Genomic DNA, 18,758 nt, shown 5'->3' with positions numbered 1-18,758 from the left:
TTTTTTTTGGTTTTTCGAGACAGGGTTTCTCTGTATAGCCCTGGCTGTCCTGGAACTCACTCTGTAGACCAGGCTGGCCTCGAACTCAGAAATCCGCCTACCTCTGCCTCCCAAGTGCTGGGATAAAAGGCGTGCGCCACCACCCCCAGATGAATAAAATTACTCTTAAGATTTCCTAGTACTTCTTTATCTCTACCATGCCTGCTTATACCAGTTAGCATAAGAACTTTAAGCCTGCCAGGACTCAAATCCATATTCTGTATTCCACAGCTCTGACCTAGTTTCTCATTCATCCACATTTCTTCATTATATGGTTCCCTCTTCAGCCTGAAATATAGTATCAATATCTTATGATATGTCATCTATGCCCTATGAGTATATTTTTATTTTGCTCTAACTGAAATGGGCCTTCTACAAACAATCCCTTTGGTTTCTTTTTCTTTAATGATCTCTCTCCTACCTTTACCCTCTACTCTTTAGCCCTATCATATGTCATTATTGCTGTCACATGTACCAGATTCTCAGTGCAGAAGCATCTCATGTTACTGTCATTACCCCTTTACTAATCTTTATACCTCCTGATCAATATTCTTACATCACTAAGATAGCCTTTAGTTCATACAATTTGCATGTCCTTCATTAGCATTTTCATCCCATGCAGATTTCCATTGTCCTGTTTTTACCATTGTAGGTTAACTCTCAACTCTGTTGTTCTAGTAACTTCCAGTTGCAGAAGAAAACCTTAAGCCTTTAGTTCATGAATCTCTAAACTTACTGTGTATTCCTTCTTGCTTAACCCTTTCAAATAATTGTGCTTTTTATGCCACCTATTTAGGGATTTTAAATTATTTGATTAGAAAAATCTTATAAACCTGGTACTTCATTTTATTCAGTTCACTTCTCTAAGACCTGTCTTAACTGTCTGTCTTAAAGCATCCTTCTGTGCCTTTATTTATTCATTGTAACTGTGTATGTTTGTTTTGGTACCACCTCCTTCCCACTTCTACTTCCTTCCAGTGTGCTCTCACAGGCGGTGTTGAATCTGTAAAGAAATTCTTGTCAAATCCCCAATGTCTATAACAGTGTGTCTATAGCTCAAATGTTTTATGACAGCATATTTTAAATAAACAACAGAGCATACTATTCTATAGGCAGAATTTGATTTGTAACCCATATATGCCATAGATGTGAAAGAAATAGTATTAACCCTACAGTTCTAATCATTTTTTTCAGTTCTAGGAATCAAACTCAGGCATTTGTAACTATACAAATGAAAATAAGAAAAAAGAAAAGGCTTCTTGAGCTCCATCTCCAGATATCTATATCTCTATATAAAAGGATAATTAAGAAATGCAATGCTAAAAACTGTCCTCTCATTTTAGCATCTTTCATTGGTTCAGTTTAAAGTTTCTGGGAAGTTTGTCTTTATATAAAAATGTATACTTTTGGGCTGGTGAGATGGCTCAGTGGGTAAGAGCACCCGACTGCTCTTCTGAAGGTCCGGAGTTCAAATCCCAGCAACCACATGGTGGCTCATAACCATCCGTAACAAGATCTGATGCCCTCTTCCAGAGTGTCTGAAGACAGCTACAGTGTACTTACATATAATAAATAAATAAATAAATAAAATAATAATTAAAAAAAAGTCCTCTAGGTCTTAACAAAAAAGATTGTGAAAAAAAAATGTATACTTTTTTCTCTTGCCTCAAGTTTATTTGTAAAAACAGCATAGGACGACATTGGTCATCCGTAAATAGTGTGTGGGTAGGAGTGTCACAGCAGTTCATCTGTCTTCTCACTGGCAGATAGATAGAAGCCTTTTCTTTTTTCTTATTTTCATTTTACTCTTTTTCTTTTTCTTTCTTTGTTTTTTGTTTTCTGAGACAGGGTTTCTCTGTGTAGCCCTGGCTGTCCTGGAACTCACTCTGTAGACCAGGCTGGCCTCCAACTCAGAGATCCACCTGCCTCTGCCTCCCAGATGCTGGGTTTAAAGGCGTGTACCACTACTGCCTGGCTTATTCTTTTTTTTTTTTTTAACGTATTTATTTTTATTAGATATTTTATTTATTTACATTTCAAATGTTATTCCTTTTCCGATTTACCCCCCAGAAGCCCCCTATCCTATCCCCCCTCCTCCTGCTTCTATGAGGGTGTATCACCACTCCCGCCTCCCTGCCCTGGCATTCCCCTACACTGGGGCGTCTAGCTTTCATGGGATCAAGGGCCTCTTCCATTGATGCCCAACAAGGCCGTCCTCTGCTACATTTGCAGCTGAAGCAATGGATCCCTCCATGTCTACTCCTTGGTTGGTGGTTTAGACCCTGGGAGCTCTGGTTGGTTGATATTGTTGTTCTTCCTGTGGGGTCGCAAACCCCTTCAGCGGCAGGAGCCTTTTCTATGGGGTCTTCACAGGGGCCTGGGCATCTTTGGAAGCCTGAGCCTGAGCTGGAGCTTTGGCCTCTGCCTTGGTTTGAACCTTGGGCTTTGGTTGGCAGAACCTATGCCCCTTGGCCATGTAACTTTGAATCTGCTTCTCAAGCTTGGAATGAGCGATGAAAGCCAGACAGCTGAGTTTGCCCAGGGCCCTTTGGCATTTTGGGCTTGATGGCATTGGTTTCACAAGGGCCTTGATGGCCTCTGTGCTTGCCTTCACTGCCTTTGTATTATTGGCCTGCATCTTCTTCAGGCTTTTCTTGTTGTGCTTCTTGGAAAAGCATATGTGCCTCAGGAACGTGGGCTCAATCCCCTTAAGTGATTTGTATCTTTGTGACCAGCGTTTTTTGATGCCATTTGCAGGACTGGTTGTATGTAGTGTGGTTCTTGGACATGGCCATGTCTCCATGGTCACCCATGGCTCCCACAGCGCATGGGGCCAGAAGAGCAAATGTATAATTTTATTTAACATGGTCACTCATTAGTTCTATTAATTTTGACTTTAGTTCTACTTAGAAACACTTTCATCTTAAATTGTTATGAACTATAAATGTTCTTACTATCAGTGTTCATAGAAAATTTCACATTTTAATGGCATTTTACTTATACTAAAGTCATTTTCTGAGCTATTCAGCTGTTTACTTGGGAATAGAATTGAATCTTTATTGCTAGCTGTGACCTTTATAGAAACAGAAAGTGACATTCAAACTCAGCTTAACAAAAATATATATTTTGGAGATAAGATGTATGACACATTTTACATTTTCATCTCCCAAAGTTGCTGTGTTTTCTGTAAGATTTGGTGGTTCAATGTATATGTTAGGATTCTCCTCTTCCTTTTGGCTAAGCCATTTTGTATGAGTATTTAAAATGCACATTCTTCTGTATGACAGGCAAGCCATATAGTACAGCCTCAGTTAAGTTTCTGTATTTTGTTTCTTTCTTTCAATATTGTAGTGTTAACAATTGGTGCGTTAAATGGGCTGATTCCTGTATAGGTGGCTACTCAGAAACCACTAGGATTACAAGGGGCTTTTCTTGTAATTCACATTTTCTAATGCTAAATGCTAACTGTAATGCTGTGTGCAAGTAGTACAAGAAATATGTTTCTTTTTTATGCTTGATTAGGTAGTCCAGCTACAGGAATGGATGATTAAAGTCATCAATAATAATACTGCTATATGTGTAGAAGGAAAGCTGGTGTAAGTATAATTTAAATGTTCTTTCAATAATGATTAAGTTGGCTGTATTTAAGTGATGATTGACAAATAGCATCGTCCTACAAAACATGTTCCAATGAGGTTAAAAACTGAAGGCAAAAGTAAAACATGACATCAATGCCTTGCTAAAGATAGTTGATATTACTGATCCTAGAAAGGATCAAAATTATTTAAAGTTCCCAGGTAGTTACATGTTAATTGGCACTTTTTGTTCTCCAAAGTGAAAGCATTGTCAGACAGTAGACTTTAACTCTGGTACTCTGTTCTACTTCTGAGAACTAGCTTCTCCATAGTAAACAACTTGTGCTGACACAATGTCAGTTATCACTGCTTCAAGGTTGAACATATAAAGTCTTCTGGTCTACTCTATCCTACAGCTTTATCCCCTTTTACATGTCTAAAATGCAGCATAAATTGCCTTTGCAGGGATTTCACTAATACTGCTTACTACCAATGTTACTTGAACAAATTACTTCTACTCTATGAGGCTCAACTTCTTCATTAGTACAATGAAAATAGTAATATGATTAATATTATGGGAAGGCTTTTCTTGTTTTGAGAGTATATCATATAACCCAGGCTGGTCTTGGGTACTATAAGTACGGTATGTACTTGAAGATGACTTTCAATTCATGCTTAGTGCTCAGCTTTGCTGTAGGTAAAGAATTAAGTGAATTAATATTTGCAGTATTAAAGAACCATGCCTTTTAGAGTATGATTTAAATGTTAAATGAAGCTGTGGGCTGTGGTGGCACACGCCTTTAAGCCCTAACACTCTGATGGCAGAGGCAGGAGAATCTCTTGAGTTTGGAGGCAGCTTAATCTACAAAGTTCAAGGATAGCAGGGGCTATATAGAGAGACCATACCTTAACAACACCAAGACCAAAATAACAACCCAAAAAACAAACAACAACCAAAAAAACTCACACCTCCCCTCAACCCACAATAAAGACCCCCCCCCCAAAAAAAAGTATTAAGGTATAGTGTCATCAATTTAATCCTATTTTATTTAATTGAGAGAACTTCTTTATAGCATGAGTATGTTTACTATCTGTTATATGAAAAATGCTCTGTACTTAGCTACTAGCTTCATTTAATGATGTATGAAGAGTAGATTTCTGGGTCAGTGATTTGCTACTTTGTTTTTTCTTAACTAAACCCTCTTTACAAGATAGAAGGTAAAAATATTGGCCTATGTATTTATATTTTTAAAAATATGAAAAAACCTTTAAAATGATATAGATAGATATACTTGACATTTTGAACATGACGTAGGAGGGAGGGAGTTGGGTGCACATGTAATCTGTAATCTCAGGTAGTTGGAGGATGTAAAAGTTCAAGGCTATCCAGTAGCCAGCAAGATGGCTCACAGGGCAGAGCCTGCTGCAAGGCCGTACAGCCTTAATTTGGTCCCCAGGTTTCATATGTTGGTAGTAAAGGACTTATTCCTAGAAGCTGTTTCTGGCTCTATATGAATTCCATGGTATACACACAAAATAAATATGTAGAAAAAAACCCCAGCAAGACATTATCTGAATAAACAAAAATAACATTTCTACAAAAAGACAACAAAAATGTGAAGGGCCACCAAAATCTTTGAAGGCTTAGGAACTATTAAGCTGAAATGTCAGATGTCGCCATCAGCAAATGTTTGTTGACAGTTTTTCTTTCCTTGCTAATGCTATATCCTATATCAGGTATACAGATTGATTGACCACAGTATAGTTTCTTGGCATAGACTCTGAGGATCACATTAGGCAAGCAGTTGAATTCTGTACTGATTAGTCCTCAGATGTTTTGTAATTAGATTAATAATGCTGTTATTGTTGTGGTAGCTAAGGGTACATAATGAGTACTTCCTTTTTGGAGTGGAGAGTGACATCAAGATTGCGTCTCACTCTGAAGCCCTAGTTGGCATGGAGCTTAGTATGTAGAACAAGCTGGTCTCAAACCTAGAGCACTCTTCCTGCTTTTAGATACAAGGTGTTGAGATTACATATACCTGGCTCAAAATCAGTACTTGATTATAAGTTTGTTTGCTTCTATATGTGTATACAGTTCCTGGTAAAGTATAAATATTTTGACCTTATTAAACATATTCTTTTTTTTTCCCCTAGCGATATGACTGATGTGTATTGGCATAGTAATATAATTATAGAGCGGATTAAACACAATGAACTTAGGACCTTATCAGGCAACATTTATATCTTAAAAGGAATGATAGATGGGGTGTCCATGAAGGAAGCAGGTAAGTGGGTGTCATTATTAGTTAAAACTTTCCGTAGCCTCTCCTCTTTCCTAAATAAATCCCAGGATCATAAATTGACCCTACCCCTTGTAATGTCCCACACAATCACGACTTTTATTACTCATTTCAGTATATGCCTAGTACTGACTCTTCATTGCAGTTCAGTTTTGCCTGTCTTATTTCACAAACAAACCAGCTATCTGTCACAGGCTTTTCATTTCCTACTTTTTGTTTTTTGTTTTGTTTTTGTTTTTTCGAGACAGGGTTTCTCTGTGTAGCCCTAGCTGTCCTGGAACTCTGTAGAACAGGCTGGCCTCGAACTCAGAAATCCGCCTGCCTCTGCCTCCCAAGAGCAGGGATTACAGGTGTGCACCACCATGCCCGGCTTCATTTCCTATTTTTAATATTCGGATTTCATTTTCCCACATGACTTATTTCCTCAGGTTCCTATGACCTGGCTTTCTATGTCAGTAGAATTTCCCTGTCAGTAGAAATTACCCCTTTTGAAATTGCTGTTCTCTCCTTTTCTCTTATGAATATGTTTAACTACTTTTTCTGTGATATCAATCTAACAAAGAGTTTTACTTTCTGCATTTGCTTTTTCTCTTATACAATAGAAATCCAGTGTGTAATGATGGGGATTTTATTTCCCTAACTAATGGGTCTTCAGTACTCTAGCAGTACTTAGCTTATAGTGAACCAGTATACAAGTATACATTTCTTGACTGACAGTGAATTAGAGAGACGTCTAGGCTTTTGGATAATTTCATTTTCTGTTTTTTAAATTAAAATAATTTTGTATTTGTTTTGCTCATTGTTAAATAGGATATCCCTGTTATCTCACAAGAAAATTTCTGTTTGGATTTCCCCAAAATTGGAAGCAACACATTGATACCTTTCTAGAACAATTAAGGTAAACTGTCTAAATTTTTAAACATCAGCTTTATCAAGGTATAAGTTATGGTCCCTAAAATGTACTCATTTTAGATATAAAATATACTGTGCCTTTTCAAATGTATATGTTTATGTAATCAATGTAATGTGGTTTTGCTGGGTTTTTTGTTTGTATGATAGTTTTGAAGATTTTTGTGACCTTAGGGGTTTTAGAAATAATAAACATTTATTTGAATTCCTGTCATGTTGAGGAAATTGAAAAATAAAATAAAATTGGAGACACATTTCTAAGGAGAATTCATCAATCGCTTGCCCTTTGAATGGCGTGTAGTTGTTAAATATTGGACTGAAGTTCTTGATTCGTTTTTCTCCACTAATTTTCATTAGTTTTTGAGTACCTACCAGGTACTTAACAGACACGGAGAGAAAAATTTTATGAATTCTTGTTCTTCAGGAGCTAGTAGGAGATAGAGAACTTTAAACTCGATCTGAGTACAGGTAATGTATAATAGGAATTGGTGACTGTTGCTTCCTGGAAAGTACCAGATGGTATTTTTCTGGACATGTTGCTTCTTTTCTCGACCATTTAACTTTGTCTTTTCAACAGAAAAGCAACTGTAGGTAGTGTAAATTGAGCATGGCTGTGTTTCAGTAAACTTACTTATAGAAATAGACAACTTCCCAATAGTGCTTTTTAATCCTGGCCTCACATTTACTAGGTAAGTACTTTATTTTTGGAAGTTCTTTGTCATTTCTTAAATAAGATTACATATTTTAAGTTTTCTTAAATAAGATTACATATTTTAGTTTGTTTGTTTGTCTTTTAAAAGTATTTGTTTTGAGAAGGGTCTCATTTAACAGGTTAACCTCACTATGTAGCCCAGTCTGGCCTTGGACTCTTTGATTATTTGTGGGTTGAGCTGAGCTGAGCTTTGCTTTGCTTTGCTTTTTTTTTTTTTTTTTTTGAGAACCAATATTTGAGAAAGCAATAACACAACTGTTTTAGGGCTGGAGAAAAGAACAAGACCAGACAGGAAACGGCAAGATTCCAAGATAAACAAAAATCAATAAAAAATGATGCAGAAGATAAACAAACAGATGTCCTCCAAAAGGCCAACATCACTTATGACCTTAATGCTAATAGCTTAGGTATGTTTGAATTTTTCTTTGTTGCTGTAGTGGTAGAGTCTTATATAAACTTAACACTGTTTGTAGTATGTGATGTGTGGTGTGGTGCTCTTTGACCTGCATCGCAGACTGCTGCTTCATTGTTCTTTTTATTTCATGGAGTACATCTTTATCACAATCCCACCCCACCCCCCATAAATATATTAATGAAAGATTGTATTTAGACTATCACTATCTTTTTTTTTTTTTTTTTTTTTGGTTTTTCGAGACAGGGTTTCTCTGTGTAGCTCTGACTGTCCTGGAACTCACTTTGTATACCAGGCTGGCCTCAAACTCTGAAATCCACTTGCCGCTGCCTCCTAAGTGCTGGGATTAAAGGCGTGCGCCACCACGCCCGGCTCTTTTTTTTTTTTCTATCAGCAATCTTGTAGTAGAGATAAGTATCTATATTTTCTTTCATGGAGGAACTTGCATATATACTCAAGTGGCAAGTGCTATAAAGGTTGGTAGAACTGTTACATCAGATTTTTTTTAACATTATAATCTACCTCTCACACTACCCCACTTTCACAAATAATGTATGAAGATGATAAAAGTTACTGAAATCCTTTGTGTACATTTCTTGGAATTTTACCTTGACTATGTAGCTAAGATCTATACAAATTTTTAAAATTTCTGAGAATTGCACATTGTTTTTGCTAAAGCTGTGGCACCATGTTAGATCTCTCTCTCTAATGGTGTTATGTCATTTAAACTCTCTTTCTCCTTGAAATTTATTTATCTTTTCTAGATCAAAGAAAGTAATAATTTAGTAGTGTAAACGATTCCAGAAATTTCACTTACCAAAGCTTTAGTTCTTTCTCAATCCTTCCTTTTTACAAAAGTCATCATTTTTTCTTAACTTTGGCTGATTGCTTATTATCATTTCTAGAACATTTGAATCTTCTAGAGTCCTGGGACTATTATTACTGCTATTACCTCTACCCTACTGCCTTTTTTATTTACTCCTAAATGAAAAATAACATTGGGTCTCTTTTTTAGAGAAGTAATCTGACTTGTAACTATGATTATTGAAAGTGTTATAGAAAACATGTGACAAGTAGGACAGAATACAAATTTAAAAGATTAAAGTTTGGTACACTATTTACTATGCTATCTATGCACATATGAAGAGTCAAACTACTTTAAAGCATCTTTTATGAAACTTGCTTCATGCTTTTAGCAAGTATTATAATTGTATCCTTTTTCTAAGATGGTACACTATATCTTTTGTTTTATGATATTAATTATTTTATGAAGTTTTAGGTATTACATTATCACATATTTTGATCAGTGATGCTTTAGTGATTATTTTTGTCATCATCAGTATATTATTATACTTTCTTTGAGAAAATAACAAATATCCCTGCTAGAAAGATGGCTCAGTGGCTAAGAGCATGAACTGCTCTTTCTGAGAACCTGCTTTTGTTCAGTTCCGAGCACCCTTATTAAGCAGCTCACAGATGCCTGAGTATCTTGCTCCAGAGAATCCAACACCCTTTTCTGGCCTCTGCAGGCATTACATGTTCACAAATCCATGTGTGTGTGTGTGTGTGTGTGTGTGTGTGCCTAACATTAATCAATAAGATTATAAAAATAACCTTAAAAAATGCCAGCCAATGGTCCTTTAAAATAGCATGATTGTCTTTTAAATTATCTAACATGTAATTTTTCATATTTAGTGCTGTAACCATTATATCATAGTAATGAAGTTTAAAAACTATCTCTGTATAATCTGAGCATATTATGAAGGATCTATTAGAATATCAGCTTCTTATACTATACAGTATACAGTAATCTCCAGGATTAAGCCATCCACATTGTGTCTTACAGTTCCTAAAAGAGTAATAAAATACCTAAGGCCAGGTATTGTGGCACATACTTGTAGTCCTAGCACTTAGGAGAATGAAGCAGGAATTACAATTTGGATTTTTAAGGTCAGCCTGGTCTATAGAGTAAAACCCAATTTCAAAAAGCAATGATAACAACTCAAAAGAAGTCTTTATATGTTCTATGATTTTTTTTAAGATTTATTTATTATTTATATGTAAGTACACTGTAGCTGTCTTCAGACTGGTAGAGGGTGTCAGATGTCATGATGGATGGTTTGTGGTTGATGGGATTTGAACTCAGGACCTTTGGAAGAACAGGCAGTGCTCTTAACCGCTGACCCGTATCTCCAGCCCCCTTCTATGAATTTTTTAAACTAATTTTTAAATTAGTTTGTGTGTGTATAAGGTATGTGAGTGTGGGTGCTCATGAACCAGAGGTCCTATGGAAGAAAAAGTGAAAGTTTTCCACAAAATAATACAACAGATGATTTTGGTGAAAATAGTGTGGATTTAGTTATACACTGAAGTATATAAATTAACTGAAACATAATTTCATACACATAGTGAACTAAGAGAAATGATCACTAGCTTTCTATTCAGGTGATATTCAGTTAGGTTGTACAGGATGCATGAATTCATAAAGTTATTGGTTTTTGGTTTTCAAGACAAGGTTTCTCTGTGTAGCCCTGGCTGTCCTGGAACTCACCAGGCTGGCCTCAAACTCAGAAATCCGCCTGTCTCTGCCTTCCAAGTGCTTGGATAAAAGGCATGTGCCACCACATCTGGCTTCATAAAATCATTTATACTATTCTGTTAACAAGAGGTTCAACTCAAGTATAAACAATATGATTTTTTTTTTTAGGATAATAAAATGATTTGAACTAAACCATACTTTGGGAGAGTGGTCTGTCATACAGAAATTATTTTATTATAATCAAATTACAGTGAATATCTGTGGCATTTCATTAGATTGTTTTTCTTGTAGCTCTTTAATGTGGAAAAGCCATGTATCTTTTTGTGTACCTTCCATTTTTCTCTCCCTCCCTGCCCCTCATTTCCAACTCTCTTTTTCTTAATTCCTTTATTTTTGTTCTTTCTTTCTTTCTTTTTTTTTTGTTGTTGTTTTTTTGTTTGTTTTTGTTTGTTTGTTTGTTTTTTCGAGACAGGGTTTCTCTGTGTACTCCTGGCTGTTCTGGAACTCACTCTGTAGACCAGGCTGGCCTCGAACTCAGAAATCCACCTGCCTCTGCCTCCCAAGTGCTGGGATTAAAGGCATGTGCCACCATGCCCGGCTCTTTATTTTCTTTCTTTTCATCTCCCTCCCCACACGTTTGTCTTCCTGAGATAGTCTTTTTATATTATCAGCACTCCATCTTCTTAGTTTCCAGGATGTTGAGAATACAGGCATGGACCATCATACTCTGTTGAAAAAAAGCTTATCTTTTATGTAATGTTCAATATTTGAATTCACAGAAATGAAGAAAAATGAGAACAGGGGGTTGCAAGGAGCTGCAGAAATAAACACCAGATATAACAATTGTCGAAATAAGTCACAGGTAAGGCTCTTACATAACCAAGTAAGTTATACTATTTGTCTTAGGGTTTTCATTGTTGTGAAGAGATACCATGACCATGACAACTCATAAATAAAAATATTTAACCATGTCTAGGTTACAGTTTCAGAGGTTCAGTCCATTATCATAGTAGAAAGCATGGAATCCTTTAGGCAGACTTGGTGCTGGAGAAGCCAAGAGTTCTATATCCTGGTCTGAAGGTAGTCAGAAGGATACTGTCTTGTGCAGGCAGTCAGATCAGGACTCTCTTTCACACTGGGTAGAACTTGAGAATAGAGACCTCGTAGGTCACTCCCACAGTGACACACTTCCTCCAATAAGGCCACATCTCCTAATAGTGCCATTTCCCACGGGCCAAGCATATTCAAACCACCACATTCCACTTTCTGGCCTCTGTAGGCTTGTTCAAAGGCATGAGTCTGGGGGTGTGGAGGAGGTCATACCTAGCCATAGCATAATGCAAAATACATTTAATCCAAATTCAAAAGTCTCTTCTGAGATTCATGCAACCTCTTAACTGTAACCTGCTATACAATCAAAATCGGAAAACATATCACCTACTTCCAACATCACAGGATATATACTACCATTCCAAAACATAGTGAGGAAATACTGGGCCATAGCCAAACCAAAAATCAGTTGGGCAAACTCTAATCTCTGCATCTCCATGTCTGATATCCAGCTTTGTTGATCGCAACACACTTCTTTTTCTTTCTCTTGGGCTAGTTCCACTCTCTGTTATTAGCTTTCCTCAGCAGATATTCCATGGCTCTGGCACCTCTAACATTTTGGGGTCTCCAAGGCACCTACAGCTTTATAGCTTCTTGTTCCAGTGTCTGAGATTCACACACGATCTTCTGGGCTCCTCCAAGGGCTTGGGTCACTTCTCCAGCTCTGCACTCTGTAACACTCTAGCCTGTGGTTGACTCTACTCCACTGCTACTGCTGTTCTTGGTAGTCATTCTATGGTACCAGCATTTCCAGTATGCTGATTCTTCCATGACAACTATTAGCCTCTCATCGGCTCTCTTCATGGTGCCAAGCCTCAACTTCTTTGCATGACTCTTTCAGTCCTGGGCCATGATCTACAACTGAGGCTGCACTTTCAGCAGTGTCCTTTCCTGTTCTCTCCTAGTGCCAAGACTTACCTGATTTCCATGACCCTTTCATGCCTTCAAAACCAGTTCCACCTGGGTGATTCTTATGTGTTGCATTAAAAGTTATGAATTAACTCTAAAGCTCTTAATATGACTCAGCCAGTCCCTGCCTCCCCACCCACCAGTAATCAAGGCAAAGTCCTAAGGATTTGTTTAAACAAATTTAGTACAATTACTGGGCAAATTACTCCTTTTGTTTGTTTGTTTGTATTTTTGTTTTTCTCTTCTTTTGTTTTTCGAGACAGGGTTTCTCTGTATAGCCCTGGCTGTCCTGGTACTCAGTCTATAGACCAGGCTGGCCTCAAACTCAGAAATCCGCCTGCCTCTGCCTTCTAAGTGCTGGGATTAAAGGCATGTGCCACCACCGCCCGGCGGCAAATTACTCCTAATCTATTTTTCTACATGCTTAATTAGTTAATTCCCAGATGGAGCTCTACAAATATATGCTATTTGAGTCTCACTTGGGTTATTTCTGTTCCATCAGTGTGTCCTCAGTCAACATAACTACAGCCATCTTCTGGTTCACCTGGTAGTTCTTTTGGTCCACCACATCTAGTAGATAACTGTTCTCCCATCTTCTTTCTCCTTCCTCCTCCTCCTCCTCTTCCTCTTCTTTAGTTTTTAAGATTTGTTTATTTGTTTGTTTGTTTGTTTATGTATATGAGTATACTGTAGCTGTTTCAGACACACCGGAAAAGGGCATCAGATCTCATGACAGATGGTTATGAGTCACCATGTAGTTGCTGGGATTGAACTCAGGACCTCTGGGAGAGCAGCTTGTGCTCTTAACTGCTGCGCCTTCTCTCTAGCCTCTTCTTCTAATTCTTTCCTCACGGTTCCTACCGGCGACCCCCAGCTTGGTAACCCAAACTCTGTCTACCTCTATTCTCCCGGTTTATTTAACTAGTTAGAGAATAAAATTTACAAAACATCATTTGGTGTGTGTGAGAATATGCTTGTCAGGGGCAGCCAGATCTTTGTGTTCAGAATTAAGCATTTGAATACATAGCAAGAGATCAACCCCCAACATTTTCCCCTCTTTGTCTACTTACAAAGGCTCTTTGTCTTATAATAATAAATGGCATATCAGAAGAACAAATATGAAACAATTATGAAAACAGTTAGGTAAGAGTTAAATTTATAAAGTCTAATCCATCTGTACTTGGCAACTGTCTTAGTCAGGGTTTCTATTCCTGCACACAACATCATGACTAAGAAGCAAATTGGGGAGGAAAGGGTTTATTCAGCTTACACTTCCCACATTGCTGTTCATCACCAAAGTAAGTCAGGAGGACTGGAACTCAAGCAGGTCAGGAAGCAGGAGCTGATGCAGAGGCCATGGAGGGATGTTACTTACTGGCCTGCTTCCCCTGGCTTGCTCAGCTTGCTTTCTTACAGAATCCAAGACCACCAACCCAGGGATGGTACCACCCACAAGGGACCCTCCCCTTTTGATCACTAATTGAGAAACTGCCTTACAGCTGGATCTCATGGAGGCATTTCCCCAACTGATGGTCCTTTCTCTATGATCACTTCAGCCTTTGTCCAGTTAACACAAAACCAGTCAGTAAAGCAACTTTGGATAAGAGTTCTGTACCTAAATCCTTTTTTTTAAAATCATAACTTGCATTACCAACATCTTTTTAAATCCTCTTCAACTTAAGTTTAATTGTGAGAGCGTAAGTATCTTAGTCTTCAACCCTATGGAGACATGAGAAGGAATAAATATTACCTGAGTATGTGGGAAATGCAGAGCGAGCAGTTTCCAAAATTGTAGAAATGACAAGAGCTGGTTGTCTGGACAGTCCTCTATAATGGTCTCTAAAATGCTGAAACATCCATCTTTAGCCTTCTGGCCCAGAATATCTGACAGAAGACTTTTGTGTGGAACAGGAATTATGAAGGGCTAGCCTACCATATGCTTGCAAAGCTTGACAGCTGACTTCTTTGCATTTGTGTTTGTCCATTTTGGGCAGTATTTTGTCTCTTTTAAGAAGGGGAGTTTGCCCAGTGGCAGCTTGCCACATTTGAAATGAATCTATAAGGAGGTTTTCTGATGCTCATCACATTTTTTTGAAGTAGAATTGGGAGTGCTGTCAGAAGGTGACATAACTCATTGCCACAAAAATTTTAAAGTATTAAAAAAAAATTCTTAAATTGCATATTCTGTAAATCTCATGCCCGGCCCATCTTGTAATATTCTTATATTGCCCCCTTTTCCTTTTCAATCCCTCTTCCCTTACATAACAAAAAGGATAGAGAAAAGAAAAGGATAGAAATCCCTGAGTCTAACCTCCTATACTTCTTTTCAGTAGATCAAGACCATTTAATACCTTGTAATCAACCCCTTTATAATGACAAACATCCATCACCCAGTAAAATGACTAAAATCTATCCACCCTGCCTTAAGGGAATGAGATGTTGCTTTTTAAAAATTGCTTCCTGCCAGCCGGGCAGTGGTGGCGCATGCCTTTAATCCCAGCACTCAGGAAGCAGAGGCACATGAATGTCTGAGTTCGAGGCCAGCCTGATCTACAGAATGAGTTCCAGGACAGCCAGAGCTACACAGAGAAACCCTGTCTCGAAAAACCAAAAATGGAAAAAAAAAAAAAATGCTTAAGCCTGAACGTTCAGAAACTGGACAACAAATGCTAAAGCTAACTTTAGTAAGACTAAGAATTTTCCCAGTCTTCCTGCTCCCTCCCCAACATTACTTTGCCCCAAATCAGCAGGAAGTCTTGAATGCCTCAGTCTGTAAAGCTGGACAAATTGAGTTAGCTGTTTTGAAGTTGTGTTGTCTCCATGTTTTAGTGTCTTCTAAGGTGAACCTTCTCAGGGCAGCTTTTCCAGTAGTTTTCTGTGAATGTATAAGCTCCCACAAGTAATATACAGTTCTGCATTAACATATGTATAGAATGTGCAAGGTACACAGATTAGTTAAGAAAAATTTTTGCTCTTTGAGCATGTGAAGATATGTCTTATAAGTTATTGAGAAGGTAACTTACAAGTTAAAGTTCTTGTAAGTAATGTTTAAGTTAACTTATAAATAACCAAAGTGCAATAAAAATTTTCATCTGTGCCATTTGAAAGAATGATATGCTAAGTCCTGAGGACTTTATAGTTAATATAGATATTCATGGCTTTTCAGAGCTGTTCTCATATAGAGTGATCAGCATATACATTACCTGTCTTGATCTTTTTGACTTTTGTCTTCCTATCTGTAGTCAAGATCTTCAAAGGGCCTTCTTGATTTTTATCAATTTGGACAGAATCCATAGTTTCCCTCTTTTCCTTTGGAAACTTATATAAAATCTCTCCCACAATGCAACGTATTTCCTGTTTTTCATTCTGAGGTTAAGACATCTTTAACGCAATGTCTCTCAGCATCTGCAGGTTTTTGTTTATTAGCATTCAAAAAATTTAAATTTATTAAAGGACAATATAATTTATCTCGGAGGGGGGGGTCTTTGTTACCCCTTTCTGTTTGTTAAACATCTCTTTTAAAGTATGATTAGATTTCTCTACAATTGCTTGTTCTTGTTTTGTGGTATACTTGTAATATGCTTTATATTAAAATATGTAAAAATTGCTTGATTTTTACTAGAGACATGAAAGAGCATTGTCTTAATTTGTACAGGTATTCCAATAATGTCCGTAACTTCTAGTAAATGTCTAATTATAGAATTAGCCTCTTTGGAAGTTAAAGCAGTTGCCCATTGAAATCCCAAATGTGTCTGTAGTGTAGTGCACATATTTCATTTTACCAAACAATGAAATGAAAACATTTATTTGCCAAATTTAATTTCTTTGGGTATTTTTAGGATTACTTTCTATAGGCAGTATAGTTTGGTTATATTCTTTGGCTTGTTGCCAAGTAATTGAAAACTCTTCAAACCTTTGCTTTTAACATGGTATTTTAAAAAATGATATTATGAAGCTTCTAGTGCATTTCCTATTATTAGTCAATCAATCTGATCATTAACTTGTGCCAGAGGGCCTGGCAGACCCATATGGGATCTGATATATATAATGGATGATTTCTATTTCTGATCACGTCTTGTTGAAAAAACAGTGAAGTTATTTTGGAATCATTCTGAATAAGTTCAGCAGTTTCTATATGCAAAACAACTATTTCAATATATTGAGAGTCAGTTACCATATTATAAGATTCTTGAAAATTTAATAATACCATTACAATTTGATATGATTGTATTTTTATTTTTTTTATTTTTTTTTTATTTTTTTTATTTTTTAGATTTATTTATTTATTATATGTAAGTACACTGTAGCTGTCTTCAGACACTCTAGAAGAGGTTACTCTTCAGACACTCTAGATCTGGTTACGGGTGGTTGTGAGCCACCATGTGGTTGCTGGGATTTGAACTCAGGACCTTCGGAAGAGCAGTCGGGTGCTCTTACCCACTGAGCCATCTCACCAGCCCATGATTGTATTTTTAATTGAATCATAAGGACTATCAACTACCTTACTCATATTTTCTGACATATATCCTAGATTTCCCAATTTATTTGCATCAGTATAAAATATAAGGACTCCAGAAATTGGTGTCCCTTTTGTTATATACAAGGAGAATCCAAGTAGTTCTTTTTATAAACTGAATTTGCATGCATTTTGTGTATTTGTTGTTAGTTTCTCCCCCCAAAATTATCACAAGCTGTTTGTCAATGATCATTTTCTTTTGATAATGAGGCAATCTCGTCATTCGTAAAAACACAATCTTGGCTGGATCTATTCCAGCTAATTGACAAAGTCTAATTTTTCCTTTTTAGGATTAATTCAGAGACTTTGTCTATATCGACTTTTAATTTTTTACTCTGATTGTGTGGTATGAATATCCATTGTAAGATAGAATCTTCCCTCTGCATAAGAATTCCTGTGGGAGAATGAGAAGAAGGCCGTGTGGGAGGATTTTCGTGGGAGAAAATACAGGTCACTATATTTGCATTAATATGATCAAAATGGATATCTTGTAGTTTCTTTTCAACCAGAGCCAATTCAGCACAAAATCTTCTTTGACTGTTTAATTTTTTTATCACCTTGTAAGGTTTGAAATAAAATATGCAGCTCTTGAATAATCAAACCAACTATAGGCAGTAGCCAGGTAATATGTCCCAGTAATTTTTGAAAATCATTTAGAGTTCTTACTTGGTCTTGCCTGATTTATACCTTGTGTGGTCAAATTTCCTACAGACTTTTTATTATATCCTAGATGATTATAGAATCTCCTCTTTGTATTTTTTTTAATCAGCAATTTTTAATTTCCAGTAAGGCAAAATTTTATTTGCTTCAGTAAACATTCTTTCTAAGGTATGTCCATTTGAATCATCCAGCAAAATATCATCCACATAATGGTAAATTATGGATTACAAAAATTATTTACGAGTTATTTCCAATGGTTGTTAACACAAAACAGTGGGCCAAAAAATGTATATCTTCACAAACTCCAATAAGTGATAAGAGGCCAAAAGTAAAGTTATTTATAAGTAATATTTAAATTAAAGGAATGGTAAGCATCGGAGCTAATATAACTATAATCTCTCAAATCTTGGCCCCTAAATTTGCTTCTTCAAAAGCTAGCTGTCCAATTTTAAGAGGTTGGAACTTTATTCTTGGTAAATCAAAGTATCAGATGGCTTGAATGTTTAAGCTCAGAAGGTCAAAGAGAAAAGTTAAGGCCATACATGGCTAATATAGTCATAAACTTATGGGGAGGAGCTCTGTTCCAGCAATAAAAAACATAGATTAGCATCACTCCAACTTCAAGAACATGGGTGATGCTCCTGATAAAATTAAAAAACGTAGTCAAAGACAATGACAGACAGTACTGTCTGTCCATTAAGACAATACAACATAAGCTGACTTTTCAACTTTAGCTGGGGGAGCCACTGCTAGTTAGAAAAACCCTCGGGAGGCAGAGGCAGGCGAATTTCTGAGTTCGAGGCTAGCCTGGTCTACAAAGTGAGTTCCAGGACAGCCAAGGCTACATAGAGAAACCCTGTCTCGAAAAAACAAAATTAAAATAATAATAATTAAAAAAACCCAACAGCATTAAGGTGGTTAACTGACCAACCTGTTTAGAGTGAGCAAAAGTCTATGACAAAGGAAGAATTACAGGGACTCAAACAGCTTGTCTAACAACAGTTAGAGGCTCAACATATAGACGAGTCCACCAGCCTTTGGAATTCTCCTATATTTGTCATTAAAAAGAAATCT

General features: G+C 36.8%; 1 protein-coding gene across 1 annotated transcript in view; it reads left to right on the top strand.

Moving 5' to 3' along the window:
- The window catches only part of Mis18bp1 (MIS18 binding protein 1), a 56,294-nt gene that overhangs the window by 12,752 nt on the left and 24,784 nt on the right, over positions 1-18,758 (top strand). The window contains exons 4-7 of the mRNA XM_021202009.1: positions 3,562-3,635; positions 5,772-5,902; positions 6,728-6,815; positions 7,803-7,945. Of these exons, the coding sequence (XP_021057668.1) occupies positions 3,562-3,635; positions 5,772-5,902; positions 6,728-6,815; positions 7,803-7,945 (436 nt within the window). The remainder of the gene's footprint in view (positions 1-3,561; positions 3,636-5,771; positions 5,903-6,727; positions 6,816-7,802; positions 7,946-18,758) is intronic.

The sequence above is a fragment of the Mus pahari genome, chromosome 7 (assembly GCF_900095145.1).
Source record: "Mus pahari chromosome 7, PAHARI_EIJ_v1.1, whole genome shotgun sequence".
Taxonomy (NCBI): Eukaryota; Metazoa; Chordata; class Mammalia; order Rodentia; family Muridae; genus Mus; species Mus pahari.
Note: the sequence above shows the minus strand (reverse complement) of the source record. Positions and strands in the feature narration are given on the sequence as shown.